The 18,268-nt window shown below is 50.7% G+C and overlaps 4 protein-coding genes across 6 annotated transcripts; 3 read left to right on the forward strand and 1 right to left on the reverse strand.

The window, feature by feature from the left end:
- Positions 1–2,933: 2,933 nt before the first annotated feature.
- LOC120667569 (protein FAM71B-like) lies at positions 2,934–6,088 on the reverse strand. Its single transcript, XM_039947619.1, has 2 exons — positions 5,678–6,088; positions 2,934–2,966 (listed from the first exon to the last, which is right to left on the reverse strand). Exons 1-2 carry the CDS (start codon positions 6,086–6,088, stop codon positions 2,934–2,936), a joined length of 444 nt encoding a protein of 147 aa, XP_039803553.1.
- Positions 6,089–7,211: 1,123 nt separating this feature from the next.
- Positions 7,212–8,813, forward strand: LOC120664421 (transcriptional-regulating factor 1-like). Its single transcript, XM_039943653.1, has 2 exons — positions 7,212–7,440; positions 8,299–8,813. Exons 1-2 carry the CDS (start codon positions 7,311–7,313, stop codon positions 8,580–8,582), a joined length of 414 nt encoding a protein of 137 aa, XP_039799587.1. The 5' UTR covers positions 7,212–7,310; the 3' UTR covers positions 8,583–8,813.
- A 193-nt stretch (positions 8,814–9,006) lies between these two features.
- LOC120664419 lies at positions 9,007–12,628 on the forward strand. Of its 3 annotated transcripts, none has more exons than XM_039943650.1 (10): positions 9,007–9,187; positions 9,324–9,362; positions 9,454–9,508; positions 9,706–9,779; positions 9,854–9,984; positions 10,100–10,166; positions 10,654–10,925; positions 11,121–11,612; positions 11,703–11,783; positions 11,869–12,628. In XM_039943650.1, exons 1-10 carry the CDS (start codon positions 9,163–9,165, stop codon positions 11,926–11,928), a joined length of 1,296 nt encoding a protein of 431 aa, XP_039799584.1. In that variant the 5' UTR covers positions 9,007–9,162; the 3' UTR covers positions 11,929–12,628. The 3 variants fall into 3 exon arrangements, with proteins under 3 accessions (XP_039799584.1, XP_039799583.1, XP_039799585.1); XM_039943649.1 differs by having other exon boundaries at positions 9,013–9,187; positions 10,654–10,955; positions 11,869–12,384; XM_039943651.1 differs by lacking the exons at positions 9,007–9,187; positions 9,706–9,779 and having other exon boundaries at positions 9,318–9,362; positions 10,654–10,955.
- Positions 12,629–13,327: 699 nt separating this feature from the next.
- Positions 13,328–16,352, forward strand: LOC120664420 (protein ANTAGONIST OF LIKE HETEROCHROMATIN PROTEIN 1-like). The gene has a single exon (XM_039943652.1). The coding sequence runs from the start codon at positions 13,764–13,766 to the stop codon at positions 15,102–15,104; it is 1,341 nt and encodes a 446-aa protein (XP_039799586.1). The 5' UTR covers positions 13,328–13,763; the 3' UTR covers positions 15,105–16,352.
- The last annotated feature ends 1,916 nt before the right edge of the window (positions 16,353–18,268 follow it).

Here is an 18,268-nt window from a genome sequence, read left to right on the forward strand (position 1 = left end):
TTACAGTTCATAGGAGTTGAATTGAAACTCTAGATGCATGATCCTAGGAACCTATGTACTGAACACTAGACTTGAGTTCGAATAATTGCTAAGCTTATAGGACCGGTAAAAGTCGAGTGATTGCCTGTCACTCGCGAGCTTTATAGGAATTGCTTGTTTACTTTCTGTTATCAATATAAGGACGACGGACGGGGTTGTGTTCGATATTATGTCCTATGTGAGACCCCGTCTGTGTTGATGAACTTGCTAAGGTCGCGGTGTGTGGTAGTGCTGGTTAAGTTTTTGAAAGTACTAGTCACATGCCGTAAATATGGTACGCGGCAAGCCTAGTAGCCGATTGGACCGGGGAGTGGATATACCTCCCACTCTCTCAGTAGGGATAGGTTTTATTTTATGTTGCGCAACACTACGACTTCTAGGGACAAGGTTCGGCCTTGGAGCCCTGTAGTCGGGGAGAGTGGCACTATCCACAAGCCGGAAAGAAAGGTTAACGGTTGTTTGGGAATGACCCGACGGTATTCCAGACGTGTGTGCTAGGTTACCCTTGCAAGGTTGAATTTCGATTCAGAATCGTCCGCCTCTCACGATGAAATGAGACTGCTTGATCTCTTTGCCACACAGAGTAATAAGAGCAACAATATTCTTATTAATCTGGATGTTTGCTTAGAAGTTTCACCATGAATGGTTAGTAGATGCTTACATAGAATGGTTAATCAACTAGAATCTTGAAGCTAAAACTTGAAAGTAAGGACCTACTCTTTATTGCTTTTCAGCAAAGGAAAACCAGAGCCTTACAAATGCCTTGCATAGTCTAGCTAAGGTGGGCTACTTATACCCGTTGTCGGTTAAGTCTTGCTGAGTATTAGAATACTCAGCCTTGCTGTTGAAATCCTTTTTCAGGTATGAGTTTTGAGGATCAGATCGCTAGCTTGACCTATCCTTGCGCTTTGCCTCCTGGCTGGTCCGTAGAATGGGATACGTCTTCGGCCGGCAATGACTATGACGAGTGATACCCGGCTTGGGCTAGCTTGGTATACTTTTGGCGATGTGTTGTAGAAATCGTGTTTCATCTTCCGCTGTTTAGACTCTGAACTTATAATTATGTTTTGTAGAACTGTTTTACTTAAGTTGGTTTTGTAATAATGGTTTGAACTATTTTGTAATCACTACTGAACTTGCCTGTGTTGTAAAATTTGTGGTTGTAATATCTCTGGACTCGCCTTCGTGCGAGGTATGCTTGTTCGATCCGAGAATCGGTGGTTGTATCGGGACGTTACCCGACAGACCAAAAATTGTTCCGTTTGAAGTGCGTTTAAGCTAATGTTGCCTTTATGGTGATGGTTTACACACTTGAGCCGGGATAATTTAGGCGGTTCTGCCACAACGGCGTAGCCGGAAGTGGAGCGACGAGTGTCCGGGCAGCCAGCCCAGTCAGCGTCAGTGTAGACCACCAGCTCAGCAGAGGACGAGCGGTGAAGCACCAGGCCGAGGTCCACAGTGCCACGGACGTACCGGAGGAGACGCTTCAGCGCAGTAAGGTGTGACTCCCGGGGATCATGCATATGGAGATAGACCTGCTGAACAGCGTAGGTGAGATCCGGCCTAGTGAAGGTGAGGTACTGCAAAGCGCCGGCCAGACTCCGGTAGGCAGTAGGATCAGCCACCGGATCACCCAGATCAGCAGACAGCTTTGCCTGAGTGTCAACAGGAGTGTAGCAGGGCTTGCAATCAGTCATCCCAGCCCGCTCCAGGATATCGAGGGCGTACTGCCGCTGGTGAAGGAGAAGACCAGACGGGCGAGGCTCAACAGTGACGCCCAAGAAGTGGTGGAGCTGACCAAGATACTTTATAGCAAATTCCTGCTGTAGAGAGGAGATGGCACTCAGAAGTAACTGCTGACTGGAGGCTGTGAGCACAATGTCGTCGACGTATAGCAGCAGATAGACAGTCTCATCCCCACGGCGGTAGACGGAGAGAGACGTGTCAGACTTGGCCTCGGTGAACCCCAATGTCAGCAAGAACGTGGCGAACCGAGAATACCAAGCCCGAGAAGCCTGCTTCAGTCCATAGAGTGACTTGTTGAGCCAGCTGAGAGCAGTAGACAGTCTCTGACAAGGTTCCGTGAAGAAACACATTCTTCACGTCCAGCTGGTGCACAGGCCAAGAGCGCGAGAGCGCAAGCGAGAGGACCGTGCGCACCGTAGCGGGCTTCACGACCGGGCTGAAGGTCTCATCATAGTCCACACCAGGCCGCTGAGTGAACCCCCAGAGAACCCAGCGAGCCTTGTAGCGCTCCAGTGTGCCATCAGCCCGACGCTTATACGTTCAGATCCACTTGCCAGTCACCACATTGCAACCAGACGGACGTAGCACGAGGTCCCATGTCTGGTTGGCAAGAAGAGCCGCGTACTCCTCTTCCATCGCGCGACGCCAGTGAGGATCCGCCAAGGCATCGCGGACAGAGGAGGGTACCAGAGAGACCCGCAGCTCTCCCTCGGTGGTGGAGAGAGTGGCGGCCTGAGACGCCATCCGCCGAGTCACCGTGGGATGGATATGTCGAGGATCCCGATGGATGACAGGCGGGTGGTACACCTCCGGCTCGGCTCGAGAGGGAGCCGGAGGAGGCGGCGGTGGCGACGACTCCTGCGTCGGCGTCGCTGGAGCCTCCGGAGCAGGAGGCGGCGCCAGTGTCGGCGCCGAACGACGCCGGTACACCTGCACCGGCTCAGCGTATCGCTGCGGTGTCGGGGTCGGCGCCAAGCGACGCCGGTACACCTGCACCGGCTGAGCATACCGCGCAGGTGCAGGTGAAGGAACCAGGGCCGCGCGTGGCGCAGCGGGAGACACCGGGTCCGCGCGCGGCACGACCGGAGTTCCGGGGACCGCGTGTGGCGCGACCGCGGGCACCGGGGCCGCGCTCGACGCAGCAGGGATCACCGGAAATGGTGACGGCGTGCCGGGACAACCTGCAGGAAAAGGACAGACAGGTAACGGTGGCTGAACCACTGGGGAAGTCAGAAACAGAGACTCCAGCTCGGGGTCAGGAGAAGGTGTGGAGGAGGTGGAGTAGGGGAAATCCGACTCGTCAAAGACGACGTGTTGGGAGATCAGGACGCGGCGAGAAGTGAGGTCAAAGCATCGGTACCCCTTGTGGTCAAGGGAGTAACCAAGGAACACACACCGAGTCGAGCGGGGCGCCAGCTTGTGAGGAGCAGTGGCGGAGGTGTTAGGGTAACACGCACACCCGAAGACCCGAAGGTGGTCGTAGCGAGGAGGGGTACCGAAAAGAGCGTGGTGTGGAGTGGGAGCAGGAGAAGCAGTGGATGGAAGACGGTTGAGCAAGTAGGTGGCGGTGTGGAGGCTCTCCGCCCAGAAGCGCGGGGGAAGAGAGACCTGGATCAGAAGGGTGCGCACGACGTCGTTCGTCGTGCGAATCATCCGCTCAGCCTTGCCGTTCTGGGGAGAGGTATACAGACAAGACATACGCAGCTGAACACCCCAAGAGAGGAAGAAGAACCGAGAGGTGGAGTTATCGAACTCCCGCCCGTTGTCACACTGGACGGCCTTAACTGTGAGGCCGAACTGAGTAGACACCCAGGCAAAGAAGTGGAGGAGGGTGGGGAAGGTCTCAGACTTGGCGCGCAAAAGGAAAAGTCCAAGAGTAATGAGAAAAATCATCAACAATGACCAGATAATATTTATAACCAGACATACTGAGTACAGGAGATGTCCACAGGTCACAGTGAATCAGATCAAAAGCATGCGCAGCATGCGAAGAAGAAGAAGAAAATGGAAGTCTAACATGACGACCTAACTAGCACGCATGACAGAGGTGCTCAGCAGGAGCCGTAGTACATGGAGCAACGGTACTACGGCTGAGCTGAGCCAAAACGTCGCGGCCTGGGTGACCAAGCCGGCGGTGCCAGGTGGTGGAAGAATGCGTCACAGCAAAAGTAGCAGACGAAGAGGCCGAAGGCGAGACAGCGGAAGCAGGAAGCCGAAGAGTGTAAAGGGGCCCGGGCTGTCACATCGGAGGAGCGGACGCCGGGAAGCCGAATCCTTCACAGTAAGACCAGAGGAGTCAAATTCGATAGAATATGAGTTGTCAGCAGTAAACTGGCGAATAGAAAGAAGGTTGTGAACCATTTGAGGAGCAACAAGAATATTAGGAAGACACGGAGCAGAACCCACGGCGGTGACAGGAAGGCAAGACCCATCACCAACCATGATAGAAGAAGGACAAGAGGGGTGTGGGGGTCGGACAGAAGAGAGGATACCAGCATCTGGAGTGGTGTGGAACGAGGCACCCGAGTCGGCGATCCACTCGGTGCTGGCCGGCGGCGTCAGGCCCATGGTGCTGAAGGACTGCGCCATTGCGGCCTGGTCCCACCCCCCAGGCCAGGTCGGCTGCTGGCTGTGCTGAGCGGGCGGAGTCCAGGACGGCGCGAAGAGAGGAGCAGCGCCAGTGAACATGGCCGCCGGCTGGAGCTGAGGACGCGGCCTCCCTCCCGGACCCTGGAAGGGCCACATCGAGATGCGCCCTGACCATGGGTTGCTGAAGGATGGCCAGGGCGTACCTCCAGGGGCAGGGGCAGGAGCAGCGGGAGCCGGAGCTGGCGTCGGCGCGCCCGACGGCCCCCACCGGTACCGGTACCCCCAGAAGCAGGGCCACCAGTGCCACCACGTCCCCCCCCCCCCCCCCCCGCCGTCGACGTCCACGCCCCCCCCTCCTCCGGTCTGCCCGGCGGGAGCAGCACCGACCAGGGAGGTGGCAGGAGCAGCAGAGGAGGTCGGTAGAGTAGCAATGAGTGCGGCAGGGGTGGGCGAGGACGATCCGGGCGCGAGACCCCGGGTGATCTCCTTGAGGGCGAGGTCGTCCCGGACCTGCAGGAAGGTGGGGAAGGGCCTCTGACGGGCGATCCAGCCCTTCAGGTGGTCGTAGGTGCTGCTCAGGCCCCGCAGGACATTGACCACCAAGACCCGATCGGACACCGGATCCCTGAGGTCGTGAAGAGCATTTGCCATGCTCTTCATCTGCCGGCAGTACTCACCGACGGAGAGGTCCCCCTGCACGAAGGTGCGGAAGGTGGCGTCGAGCTGGAGGGCGCGGTACTCGGCGTTGCCGAGGAACTGCCCCTCGAGCGCCACCCAGGCCTGCCGCGCGGTGCCGCCGTGGGTCCGGACGAGGTCCTGAAGATCTAGGGAGATGGTCCCGAAGATCCAGGACAGGGCGACGCTGTCGAGGCGCAGCCACGCCACATCCCGCGCCTCGATCGGTGAGTCGACGAGGACGTGGTAGTCGAGGGCGTAGCGGCGAAGGGTGAGGAGGACCTGGTCCCGCTAGCGGCCGTAGGAGGAGGACGCGGGGTCGAGGAGGACGGAGACCAGGGCCCTGATGTTCTGGACGCCGGCGGCCTGGAGGTGAAGCTGGGCGACCATTTGGTCGGCGGGATCCAGCTGGCGGGGCCTGGTGGGAGGAAGAGGCGCCGTGCTCGGGGTCGACGGGCAGCTGGCTGGAGACACGGAGGAAGTGCTCCGTCTCGGCGACCCGGAGAGCGAGGGCGTCGGCCGTGGTGCGCTCGCGCTCCCAAGCGATGGCAGCCACGCGGACCCGCTCTTGGGCCGTAGAAGCCTCCGACTTGGCGGCGAGGAGGGCCGCGGCGAGAGCGGCGTCGGCCTGCTGCCCACGGAAGGCGACTGCGGAGAGCGGCACATCCATGGGAGGCATCCCAAGCTCGGGCCACGTGGGATCGGCGGCGGCGGGCTGCTTCCCGGCGGCGCGGTGGGCGTCCTGCGCGGCGACCGGAGGCCCTGCAGCCCCCGTACCCGCGCCAGCAGAGGCGGCGTCGGGCAGGGGGCCCTGCTGGGCCGCGGCCTGCTGGGCGGCGGCGGCCCCTGCTGCGGCGTCAGCAGCAGCGGGCACAAGGGCCGCCAGGGCAGCAGCAGCCGTGGCAGAGGTTCCGGCCGCGGCGGATCCGCGCCCCACGGCCGGAGCAGAGGCCCCGGCGGCGGCGGATCCGGGCCCCACGACCGGAGCAGGGGTCCCGGCGGCGGCGGATCGAGGCCAGGCGGCGGATCCGGGCCGCATGGCCAGAACAGAGGGCCAGGCGGCGGGCCAGGCGGCTGCGGGCCACACGGCCGGTGCAGGGGAGGAGGAGGGGAGGGGAGGGAAGGAAGGAAGAGAGAGGAGGGGAGGGGAGAGGAGGGGCCGGCGGCGGCGGGCTGGCTAGGAGAGGGAATAGGAAAAGAGGAGACCTAACCCTAGGCTATTTATACCATAATGAAGAGAATAATTTCTGTATTCCTCCAACCCTAGAAGGTTGGGTATATATAATACCTACACATGGGTTTCTAGATGGGCCTCTATACACATGGGCTCAATATACTCCAACAAATATAATTCTTGTGTTTTCTTCATACACCATCCGGAATAGATATGGTCCGATGCGCAAAGCGCAAGAATTATTAGCAGCATCTAGATACATTATTTATTTTATATTAGAATAATATATATTTAAATGCATAGCAAATACTATATGCTTATAAAAACCAAATGACCTATAATTCGAAACGGATGAATTTACTATCAGCCAAGTCATAGCCACGAAGTCTATTACGCAGTCCCGGAGGGGATATCTAAAAGTTTTGTCCCGTCACATCGGGAGGGGATATCTAATTACAAAACTAATTGCATATATGAATTCTAATTTGCAAGATGAATCCATCAAATCTAATTAGATCATGATTTAGGGTGTGTTTAGTTGGTGAAAAAGTTTGGATTTTGGCACTGTAGCATATTTCGTTATTACTTAACAAATAATGTCCAATTATGGACTAATTAGACTTAAAAAATTCATTTCATGCTAATCAGTTAGACTGTGTAATTAGTTATTTTTCAACTGTATTTAATACTTAATGCATGTGTCCGAAGATTCCATGTGACGGGTACTGTGCAAACTTTTTTGGAAACTAAACAGGGCCTTAGCAATTTGTGCTACAATAAATATATGTTAATTATAAATTAACTATGTTTAATAAATTTGTATCAACATTTATCCGTGACTTATATCGTTAGTATGGCAATTAGTTCTTATCTAATCGGTGTTAAAAGAGAGTTCACGGCGTTTGCAATAGTATTTAATAATATTTTGTAAGAGACAATAAGCTGCAATAATAAGTCAAATTAAACCGTAAAACATACAAGCCGAATAGAGAGGGCCAAGGAGAGAGGACCCTGGACACGCCCATCCTCACTTCATTCATCGTCATCGACTCATCGGTCGCCTGCAAATCCACCCAGGAGAATCTCGATGGCCGCCCACGGCAAGCCCAAGCCCGCCGGTCCGCCGCCGCCGCCTCTTCCACCGCCGCCCGAGGCGAGAAAGAGCTTCATGCGCCGCATGTTCCCCTTCCTCCTGGCCGCCAACCTCTTTGTCGGAGGTCAGGTCTCCTCGACTTCCCCATCCTCCCTCCCTCCCTCGCTCAGTGCGCTTGGGAGACAGCAGATTCGTGCTAGAGCTTGCGTCCTACGATTTAGTTGATTATCAATGTTGGAGGTAGCAATCAGATGCCGTGTTGGGAACAATGGGAGCATGGGGCACTGTTCTGTCATCCAGACTCCGCTGGGTTTAACTGGTGCTTCCGCTGCCTGTTGTACTCAGAGAAGACTTCACCGTCTAGAAACTAAACGCTCCGCTTGGAAGATCTTATTGGTTCCGATTTAAGTGACAAAAGCGGCATGGCATGGAAATGATCCTTATGCTGATTCAGATTCCTGTATGATGTGCTGCTATTTTAGTACTTGCCAGTTCTAGTGTCTGATTCTACGTTTTGAGCCAGCAACTCCTGTTAGCGAATTTGATTGTTGCACGGGGTGACTACTCTGCATATTTACTCTCATACAGCAATCACTTTTCTAGTTAGTTGACTTCAGAATCAGGGAACATACTTAGGATCTGAGTTTTGATGTATGGTTTAGGCTGTGTATTCTTGCTGCCTATAGTATAGATAACAATAAGGAAGCTGCAAAATTGGGTCTTTACTCTTTTTCAAAAAATTGTGTCATAACCAAAATTTTAGGTACCATCTTTAGTGTAGCAATGTAGATAAATAGATGCATTTGTTCATGATTGTCTCAGCATGTTTCTTGTAAGAGATAAATGTGCACGGGATTTCAAGTGCTGAGCTGCTGATGTTTCCTGAAGGCTGTTGTAACTCCAGCACATCTATATACCTTTTCTGCTTGCTCAAGATATCTTTAAAAGGGTTAGTTTAATTAATTCTTCCTATAACATGCAGTTTATGTACTTGTGCGAACCTACCAAAAAGACTCCGCAAAGGACTCTGCAACAGATCCTTCTACCGCATCAACCTCATCTCCTGGGAAACCTGCCGAACCAGTCGTTGTGCCCAGAAAGGAGCTCCCACCAATCCCTGAAGATGAGCAGCGCCAGCTCTACAAATGGATGCTGGAAGAGAAGCGGAAGATCAAGCCACGCAACGTTGCAGAGAAGAAGAAACTTGATGAGGAGAAGGCCCTTCTCAAGGAGTTCATCCGAGCAGGATCCCTCCCGAGCTTATGAGCTCATCAGTTGTCATTTTGGATATCTTGTGTCTGTTGTGTCACCAAGAATATGGTTGGGCCTGATTGGATTGTGTACAAGCACAGTACTGTACTATCTTGTAAGCTGATGTCTCAACAATTTGACCTCCTTAAGTCAAAAGGATGTGTGCATGCAAACTTGCTTTGGCTACATTTAAAACTTTTGTGTGGGAACTTATGCCCATCTGCTATTTGCTCTGTTGACAAATTATGTTATGTGGTGTTCCTGTGATGGGTGAGCTCGTTGATTGCTATGTGACCATATTGTTGAGACTGCAACTGGGCCCCAGCCATATTCAGGATATTCTTAACCACTTAGTGCAGGCCTTCTGGTGATATCTTCAGAATTTGTGGGTGTAGATCTTTGATAGCAACAGAATAAGCCAAACTTCAACCCTTTCTGTGGTCCCATGAGACCAGTGCGTACAGATAGCCAGCCACAAGTCCAGCTCGCCCAAACAACATCCACTGGCTGTACCTGGTGTATCATCTTCAGCTCTTGCTCAAGAAGATTAGAATAGGAGGGCTTCTATGCAGCACCAAGCAGAGACTCAAGAAAAATGCCTGGCAACATCCACATCTCAGGAAATTTTCTGTCTTTATGATTCATAACTATGTCCTAATTGAATATCTGAAGAAAAATGCCTGTATTATTCTGTTGGACGCAAGAACTGATTGTGCTTGTTTTCTTTTCCTTTTTTTTCCCCTTTTCACGATGCAGCCACTCAACCACCAGCCATCACCCCACTGTTCTTGGAAGGTTTGGATCCCCTCATACTACTGACTTACCTCTTTTCTGTTTTCCATTTGCTAATTTTCTGTATTATATGTAAATCTCATTTTGGATGCAGTTGGTATGGGCACAAGAGAATACAGTGGAAACATAGAACAAGATGGTTTATCTATGTAAGCTCATTTCATATTGCCTTAATTGATATTCAGCTAGTACAGTTTTCGTCATATGTGGGTCCAAGGTCCAACCCTGGGTATAAAAACACTTGTTTACTGTTACTCTTTTCACTTCAGCATAGTTGTGTTTAAATTGACTAATTGCATGCAAAGGAAAAATACTAAGTTATCTCACACCAAATATATGCTTGCAGCCCTGTTACATCGCTTAGGGAGAGTATGGTAATAATGCTGTACAATGCAGACAGAGAATTGATATCAAAATCAGGTTTTTAGCTGGTTCACTGTTTTTTTTATACTTATCAGCATCTATTAAGTGATATGTGTTGGAAATCTCCACAGAGCTGAAGACAAAAGCGATCGTGGAGTCAGGAACTATGGATGTAGTGTTTACTCTTGATAGTGGACGAAAAATAATTCTTCAGGTGCAGTTTGTACTCAACGATGATGACCGCAAGAGGATCCAAGAAATGGTAAGATGGCTCCTTTAGGATGCCTTTGTTAAAACTCCAGGGGCAAATTTCTCAATAGTTTCAATAATACTATTAGAGTATGCATATAAATTGTGTACTATTTCTTTCTATTTAGAGAAACTCTGCAATGAAAAGGAAACAGCAGGAACTACTTGGAAGTGGCTGTGAACTCAATTTTCCAGGTGCACTAGTTACATACTATACTTGTTCAGGTTTTATCTCATGTATTTTCTTAATTGCAAGCAAGCAGTTGATCTGATGCACAAATCATATGCTTTGTTGTGATACTGGCTAATCATACTACTTCTAGTGTCATGATGTTCCTCTGCCTCCAAATAGGCTAATAATATGATATACATGTGTTAGTATTCCTTTAAATTCCCTTTGATGTCATACAGAGCTTCAAGCAGTAGCCGTCTGCATATCAGTGGTGTCCGTGTGGATTCAATTAGAAACTTACCGGTTTAGGTATTTAGTTGTTTGCATATGATCCATCATATCTTAGCACACGTCTTTTTTTTTCTGGAACACTCAGGAACTTAGCACATGGCTTAGCCTTCACATTACTGGAATGTAAAACGTAATTGCTAATGAAGTCTGTAGTTGATATGAAGAGTATTTAGGAATTGTGTTTCCTAATTCATATAGATTACTTTGAATTTTTATCAGACAGCCCATTGTCTAAACGGCTCATAGAGAAGATCTCCAACATGCAAAGTAAAGGAGATGGACAACCTAAGCTTCGGAAGAGTGTTTCGCTGGATGATTTGCAAGAGAGGGCCGCGTTCTCTGGAATAAATGTGTATCCGAGGATGAAGGCCTCAAGAAACTTGTTGCTGCAAAGGGGTGTTAGAAATGCTTCAAGGTTTGAAGATCCCTGTGGCTCCAAGATAGGAAACGGCAAACCAGAGAGCAAATCAAGCAGTTCAGTGAAGAAGATGGTAAGTGCCTTCGAAGGCACCTCTCCACAGGTACCCCCCCCCCCCCCCCCCACCCCCAACCCCCAATCCAAATATTGCAAAAGAAATAACTTCCATTTATCAGGAGCATGTCATCAGTTGTTTGGATTAGTGTTGGCCAAACAGATTGGTTAATGTGAAATACCTGCATGGTAACTGTCTTCCCTGTGCCTGCAGAGTTTGGTTTCAGATATTGATGCATCACTGACCGATTCAGGAATTAGTAGTACGCAGACAGGCAAAGCAATAGTCCCTTTTGGTGATAACAAAGGTTCAAAATACAGGTCAGGAAAGACAGTTTTGTTCCACCATAAAAAATCCAGTGCACCTGGACAAACTGGGATGCCAAATCCAACTGAAAGGAGGAGCCGTAGGTCCAGTAGCGGTGACAGAGCAAGCAAGCAGAAGCTGAGCGAAAATGAGCTGAACAGAACTAAGAGGAGATCCCAGGCAAAGTATCGGCGCTCCATTGGCCCGTCCTATTCGCTAGAGCTGATGCATTCAAGAGACTATGTTGAGCACTCGTTGAACTATTTGGGTGCGACATCAAGCACCAGGATACACCCACATATTTGTGTGACTACTGCGAGCAAACAGCTGAAAGACCTCCTTGAGCTTGAATACTGGAAGTCACATGCGCACATGAAACACACTGATAAAACCCAAGAGGTAGTGTAAGTAATGGTTTTGCTTATATGTGCTGGTGCTTAAACTGCTTGGAGCTTTGCCGCTAATTTTTGTGCCAAATTTGTGAAGCAGATTACAGGTGATGATGAATCTTCCTCTGCTCAAACTCGAAGTGGCGGTTTCCCTAAGCTGAATGGGTGGTTGATAAATCAGGCAAGTCTTGCTGGGAAGTCTGTCAGAGTTCGCTGTTTAGTTTGACAATGTTATAGAACTCATTTCTACTATCTGGTGTGCGCAGGGAGTGCGTGCTGCCATTGTGGTAATAGCTTGTGGGGCTATGTTCCTCAACAGCAGATGAAATATTGCGTGAAGCTTCAATACTGGCATGGTCCTATCCTTTCTCTGTATGTTGCAAGTACTCCCTCCGTATTGGTAAAGAAGTTGTTTTGGACAAAGTTTGGATCAAACATTGGGAATATAAATCATCAATAACTTTTAAGTTGTTGAGTTTACAAATATAAAAAATTATATGAATAGATTTGTCTTGAAAAATATTTTCATAAAAGTTTATGTATATCACTTTTTTATAAATATTTTTTAAAAAATAAGAGGTCAAAGTTGTGTTTTTGAGACCGTGTCGCTGTCCTAAACGACTTTCTTTACCAATACCAATACGAAAGGAGTATCTATACTCGGAAGTCAGGAGGACCGAGGGCAAAGATTTGCGTTCAGGGCTCAGCTTTGGTTGGACGACGCTCTTCCTGGCTGAATAAGGTGGCCGTGGACTCTCTGGAGTAAAATGCATGGCACATCATTAAACTTGGGGGTTTTTTAGTTCCTTGGCTCTAAAAAAAGTGGAGGTTAGTTCCTTGGCCCTCAAAAAGGACTTGCGAATACCCCCGACGGTACCCTGAGCGCGAGCGAGCTCCTGGCGGAACTAAGCTCAACTTTTTTTAAGGCCAAGGAACCAATTTACTTTTATACTTGCTGCACATTATTTAACTGGATCACTCAACTTGAAAACAGTACAAATTGCTTCTTTTCCAAAAACAAAAAAACAGTACACATTGCATCATTAAACTTGTAACAAGGTTCAGCGGAGGTCGTTTTTTCAACATGTGATGAGTTGTTATTCCACGTAAGTAGCTCAATCCATCGTGGCAAACTGGCAATGACCATTGATTTGATTTCTATGAGGGTGACGCTTGATCTGGGTTATGGATTGACCATTTTGTGACCCGATTTATGAGCGAATGACTGTATCACCGTAGTGATCGCGGTTTACAATTTTCTAGTTGCGATGATCAAATCGAACACACACTAACAAAAGTAGTAGAGTAGCATTTTGGAGAGTGACCGCTAGCTACCGGCCCTTGGAATGACAGCTACCAAGGATCAAATTCCGCCTTGCCGCGTGGAGCCTTTGCTTGTCTTGTTCCATACTCATATAGTAGTATAGGCAAGATGTTTTCCGATACCCGGCGCGCGAAATTGTGGCAAATTATGCCCAAAGATTGCATATTTTGATTGCAAGGGCAAAGGCGATGGGCATTGATGAAAGCAAATAAATTAATTGGTTGGTGCAAGACGTGCGCGCTGAATTTAATCCGGTCATAAACCGTGGAGACTGGCTGCAATTGGCTCGGGAGATTCGGCGACGGAATTCGGCGAGCATTTGATGTTGGTTTTGATTGCACGATTCCATTCCGAGAGCAGCTAGCTAGCCAGTAGTGTCGCGGCAGCCGACTCCATGCCATTGCCATCCGCCAGCCGTCGTGTCTCGGCGCCGCCGCGGCGGGCGGGCGGGCGGGCGTTTACTCCCACACCCCGACTCTCTCGACCGCCGCCGTTGTCGCCGTCGCACGCTCCAAAACCAGAAACCATCCTCTTCCTCCTGCTCCCTTCCACACTAGTCTCGTTCCGACCGACAGCGATGTCCCCGTGCTCCTGCTGCTCCTCTTCCCCCTCCTGCTCCTGCTCCTGCTCCTGCTCCTGCTGGGGCGCGCTCACACCCACCTAACCCAACCCGCTCCGGCGCTCCGACCCCAGGCAGGGTCCGGTCCTCTTCTCTCCAACTCCCCGCCTGCTACTGACCACACCATACCTGACTACCTGTTACCTGCCGAGCCCGACGACCGCTTCCGCTTCCGCTTCCTAACCCGATCCACCAATCCAATCCAGCGGCGGGAGGCGATGCCCAAGACGGCGAATCGTCGCCGGAAGCGCGGGGCCGACGAGGAGGACGCCGCCGATGGCAGCGCCAGCAAGAGGCCCGCCACCAGCGTCCTCACCTCGCTGGACGTCAACGACGCCCCGCGCCCCGAGCTCCCCCTCTTCCAGTTCCAGCTCAACGGGCGCCACTCCGACCGGCACGGGCAGGGGGACGAGGAGGAGGAGGAAGAGGAGGTCACCGGAGGAGGAGGAGGGTCGTCCGCGCCTGCCGCGGCGGCCAGCGGCCAGAGCCCGCACCAGCAGCGCCGGCTGTGGGTCAAGGACCGGTCGCGCGCCTGGTGGGAGCAGTGCAGCAGCGCCGACTACCCGGAGGCCGACTTCCGCGCCGCCTTCCGCATGGGCCGCGCCACCTTCGCCATGCTCTGCGACGCGCTGGGCGCCGCCGTCGCCAAGGAGGACACCGCGCTCCGCGCCGCCATCCCCGTCCGCCAGCGGGTCGCCGTCTGCGTCTGGCGCCTCGCCACGGGGGAGCCGCTCCGCCTCGTCTCCAAGCGCTTCGGCCTCGGCATCTCCACCTGCCACAAGCTCGTCCTCGAGGTCTGCGCCGCCATCCGCAACCTCCTCATGCCGCGCTTCCTCCGCTGGCCCGACGCCGCCGCCGCCGACGGCTTCAAGGCCCGCTTCCAGGCCGACTCGGGGATCCCCGGCGTCGTCGGCGCCATCTACACCACCCACATCCCCATCATCGCGCCCAAGGTCTCGGTCGCCGCCTACTTCAACCGCCGCCACACGGAGCGCAACCACAAGACCTCCTACTCCATCACCCTGCAGGGGGTCGTCGGCCCCGACGGCGCCTTCACCGACGTCTGCATCGGCTGGCCGGGCTCCATGCCCGACGACCAGGTCCTGGACCGGTCCGCGCTGCAGCAGCGCGCCGCCGCCGGCGTGATGGCGGGGTCCTGGGTCGTCGGCGGCGCCAGCTACCCGCTCACGGACTGGGTGCTCGCCCCCTACGCGCAGCCGAACCTGACGTGGGCGCAGCACGCCTTCAACGAGAAGGTCGCGGAGCTCCGGCGCGTGGCCGTCGACGCCTTCGCGCGGCTCAAGGGGCGGTGGGCGTGCCTGCAGAAGCGCACCGAGGTGAAGCTGCAGGACCTCCCCGTGGTGCTGGGCGCCTGCTGCGTGCTGCACAACATCTGCGAGTCCCGCGGGGAGGACATGGACCCGGCCCTCCGCTGCGAGCTCGCCGACGACGAGACGGTGCCGGAGAACCCCGTGCGCTCGGACAGCGCCAGCAAGGCCAGGGACGACATCGCGCACAACCTCCTGCACAGTGGCCTCGCCGGCACCAAATTCTTCTGAATCCGGCCGGATTCATCGATTGATCGATGCGGCGTCACTGCAAGCATTCGTCCCTGCATCGTCGGTCGCCGACGGTTCGATCGATCCTCACTTGGGCTCCTTATCTATTGTTGTTCATGGACATTTTCATTGGAATCATCGATGGAATTGATTCTTTTTAATTTAGGGAGATCATCCTCATAGAGCACACACAGAGATTAAACCATGGTTGGTTTTTTGACAGGATTAGTTTAGTACGTAGTACATATCTATCCAAGAACAAGAAGAAGAAACACATGTGTTTTTCTTTTGCTTATGATATCGCAATATGTGGAAAGACCGAGCTCCTCAGCTCAAAGGGAAAAAGGAAATTGAAAATGTCACTGCGTCACGTCATGTGAAAGATTCAGCTTTTGAAGAAAAAAAAAATCTGTGTCAGTATTAGTAATAGGATACACATGATGGGCTTTGGCTGAAGAATGGGCGTGCTTTGTTCGGTTGTTTGACTTGAAATCTCACGCGTCTTCGAGCGCAGGAGAGGCCAGGCTTGAATTTCTTAGCTGCGTGCGGATGTAAAAGGGTTTCATGGCATGACTTGGGGTCCAGGGAGTTGGAGCATTGCATCCCATTTTCCGCGCACGACTGGGTGTGAATTGTTTGACATTCCCTAAATCTGATCTGTACTATACTGATTTTTTTTTCTCGAGCCGATGGTGTTGAAAAATCCTTGGCTGCTTTCGGTTTGTTTATCCAGGGAGGCTAGCTAGTGTTCAGGTTTTGTGTCGTTCAAGTTGAGCCCATGAGAAATTTGATAGATAATTTCAGCGCAAATTCTGCAAGGATGTTGTCCACGAAAGCATTTGTTTTAAAAAAAAGAGGCATGATATAATCGTGGAACTAAGAAGCGCCTTCAGCGCAAGGTAACATCAAGCCCTTCCTTTTCTTTTCTTTTAGGGTCGGTGACTCGGTGTCATTTTCTGGCTGGGGAAAAGATGCATGGAAATCACGGGACAAGAAAAGAAGCGATCCTCAAATCTTGGCAGCCACCGACTTTAATCTAATGATGTGCGTCATCCCAAGTTGAAGGCCAAAATTTAGCATCTAGTATTACCATTTATTGTTGTGGCTGGTGCCTGGTGCCTGGTGCCAAAATTTAGAATCTGACGGCTCTGTTCGGTTGAATATGTTTAGTGGCTGGTGCTAATTTGTTGTGAGAGAAAATTATTGATGGTTGGTTGATAAATAATGCTGATTTGATGAGAGAGAAAAGCACTGGTAACTTGTTGGCTGACAAACCTCGTTAAAATTTAAAATTTTAGCTAAAGTTTAATCCACCTCACTAGCTGCTACTCCCGTTTAGATGGTTCAATACTAAATTTTAGTATATTTGGATATGAGCACTTGAATCAAAATACTGAAATGCAGACGCCCCCTGAATCGCTTGTACAATTGGAGACGTTGGATGTCGCGGATGTCGCGGTGAGACTGCAGCAAGAAACTGCAGATGGTGACCTGCCCAGCCCAGTAGTAACATCTAAGATCTCTGGGGCCCGGACAGGAGAGGCGAAAATCTAGCCGGTCGGGTCGATGACTCACGATGATTGGATGCGAAAACGCACGCGGCGCGATGGAGAGGGAATGGAACCGAATTTTCTATCCATGGCGTTTTTTGGGCGGCGATCCGTCCGTCAAGGGGCACAACATGTGACGGAGAGATACGGGTGTCAATTAGTGATTTTTAGATGCATTTTTAATTTTTTTTAGTTTAAAATTTTATACTACTTCTTTAAAATTATATCTTATTTTAAAAAATAGTACAAAATTTTGAACTAAAAAAATTGAAGGTGCACCTAAGAGTAACAAATTTGCACCCCTGCGAAAAGACGACAGGATAGCGAGGGAATTTTTTTTTTAGGAATGGGACTTTCAATAAGAGGAGAATAAGTAGACAACAAAACGGACATGAACCATGGTTTATGATGACTATGCGAGTGTTACTAGTAGACGATTAAGTCAGTTTCGGTGTATATTTTTATGGTACAGTAATTTAGATTGAGAACTATGTGATTGTACCAGATGAGTTTTATGATGATGAAATACTCTTCACATCTCATAAAATTTTATCTTTCTCTCTTTTTAGAGCAAGATTAATAATTTAGCCTGTTGCTGACTGTAAAAATTCTTGTAGCGTACCTCTTAGATTATTCGTACAGTGGTTTAGTCCTTCATCATTAATACATGGCCTATCTATCTCTCTCATAAAGTTTTTTTGGTTCTTGTGTCGAAGTCGCCTGTAAGCTTAGAGCATCTCCAGCAGTCTCTCAATTCCCAATCCAACTACCGTATTAGGAGAGTAGATAAGAAACTAGTACTCTATCAGTCTCCTAAAATCTTCCCCTTTTCCCAATAGTTATTGGGACATTTCAATAATTCACCTCATCTCTCCCTAAATAAAGAGGAAGTTGTGACTCTCCCAATAAGATAGTTGGATTGGGAGAAGGTTATTGGGAGACTGCAAAAGGAACTTCCCCAATAATTCTAAAATTGCTATTCACCGTGTTCGGCAGGCTGGAGCTGGAGGCTGGAGCTGGAGTGATGTGAGAGAAAAATACTGTTACCTGGCTAGTGGCTGGAGGCTGGAGCTGGAGTGATGTGAGAGAGAAACACTGTAGGGGCTGGAGGCTGGAGACCAGCCGAACGGAGTGATTGAGACATCTCCCACTTGCCCCCTCTCTCCTCCACCTCATCATTCAGTCTGCTTACAGCTGCTATAATACTTGCTCTTACCATGTCAGCAAAAATAGTGATATTTAATGTCATAAAATCCTCTATAAAATTTCTATTGAAACTGTCCTTACAAAGTACGATTTATAGGGTGAGCTGGTAGCAGCATCTTAAAAACCACCTGTAGTGAAGAATAGCTTCCTAAAAAACTACGTTTACAATATCATCGACGGAGCCAGCGATTGACCGAGGGAACTGTTGCACGCAGCATGCTCTCCTTTCTTTCCTTCCCTATTTCCTCCTCCGGGGGAGCATCTGCGCGCATCTGGGTCGCCTTCCTCTTCTCTCCTCCATCTGACACCTTGGATTGGGTCGAGAACTTGAGGCTGTGTTTAATTCGCGAAAAAGATTGAATTTTAGTACTATAACATATTTTGTTGTTATTTGACAATTAATATTCG

This window comes from Panicum virgatum, chromosome 3N, assembly GCF_016808335.1.
Source record: "Panicum virgatum strain AP13 chromosome 3N, P.virgatum_v5, whole genome shotgun sequence".
NCBI classification, from domain to species: Eukaryota; Viridiplantae; Streptophyta; class Magnoliopsida; order Poales; family Poaceae; genus Panicum; species Panicum virgatum.

Excerpts from the sequence above, each read along its gene's own strand:
- LOC120664419 (XM_039943649.1), top strand. The coding sequence starts at position 9,163 with ATGCCTGGCAACATCCACATCTCAG. Across the intron at positions 9,780-9,853 it reads AGAATTGATATCAAAATCAG|AGCTGAAGACAAAAGCGATC; the intron begins GTTTTTAGCTGG and ends AAATCTCCACAG. Across the intron at positions 10,167-10,653 it reads CTGTGAACTCAATTTTCCAG|ACAGCCCATTGTCTAAACGG; the intron begins GTGCACTAGTTA and ends AATTTTTATCAG.
- LOC120664421 (XM_039943653.1), top strand. The coding sequence starts at position 7,311 with ATGGCCGCCCACGGCAAGCCCAAGCCCGCCGGTCCGCCGCCGCCGCCT. Across the intron at positions 7,441-8,298 it reads CGCCAACCTCTTTGTCGGAG|TTTATGTACTTGTGCGAACC; the intron begins GTCAGGTCTCCT and ends TATAACATGCAG.
- LOC120667569 (XM_039947619.1), bottom strand. The coding sequence starts at position 6,088 with ATGCGGCCCGGATCCGCCGCCTGGCCTCGATCCGCCGCCGCCGGGACC. Across the intron at positions 2,967-5,677 it reads TCGCCTTCCGTGGGCAGCAG|GTTGTCCCGGCACGCCGTCA; the intron begins GCCGACGCCGCT and ends CTTTTCCTGCAG.
- LOC120664420 (XM_039943652.1), top strand. The coding sequence starts at position 13,764 with ATGCCCAAGACGGCGAATCGTCGCCGGAAGCGCGGGGCCGACGAGGAG.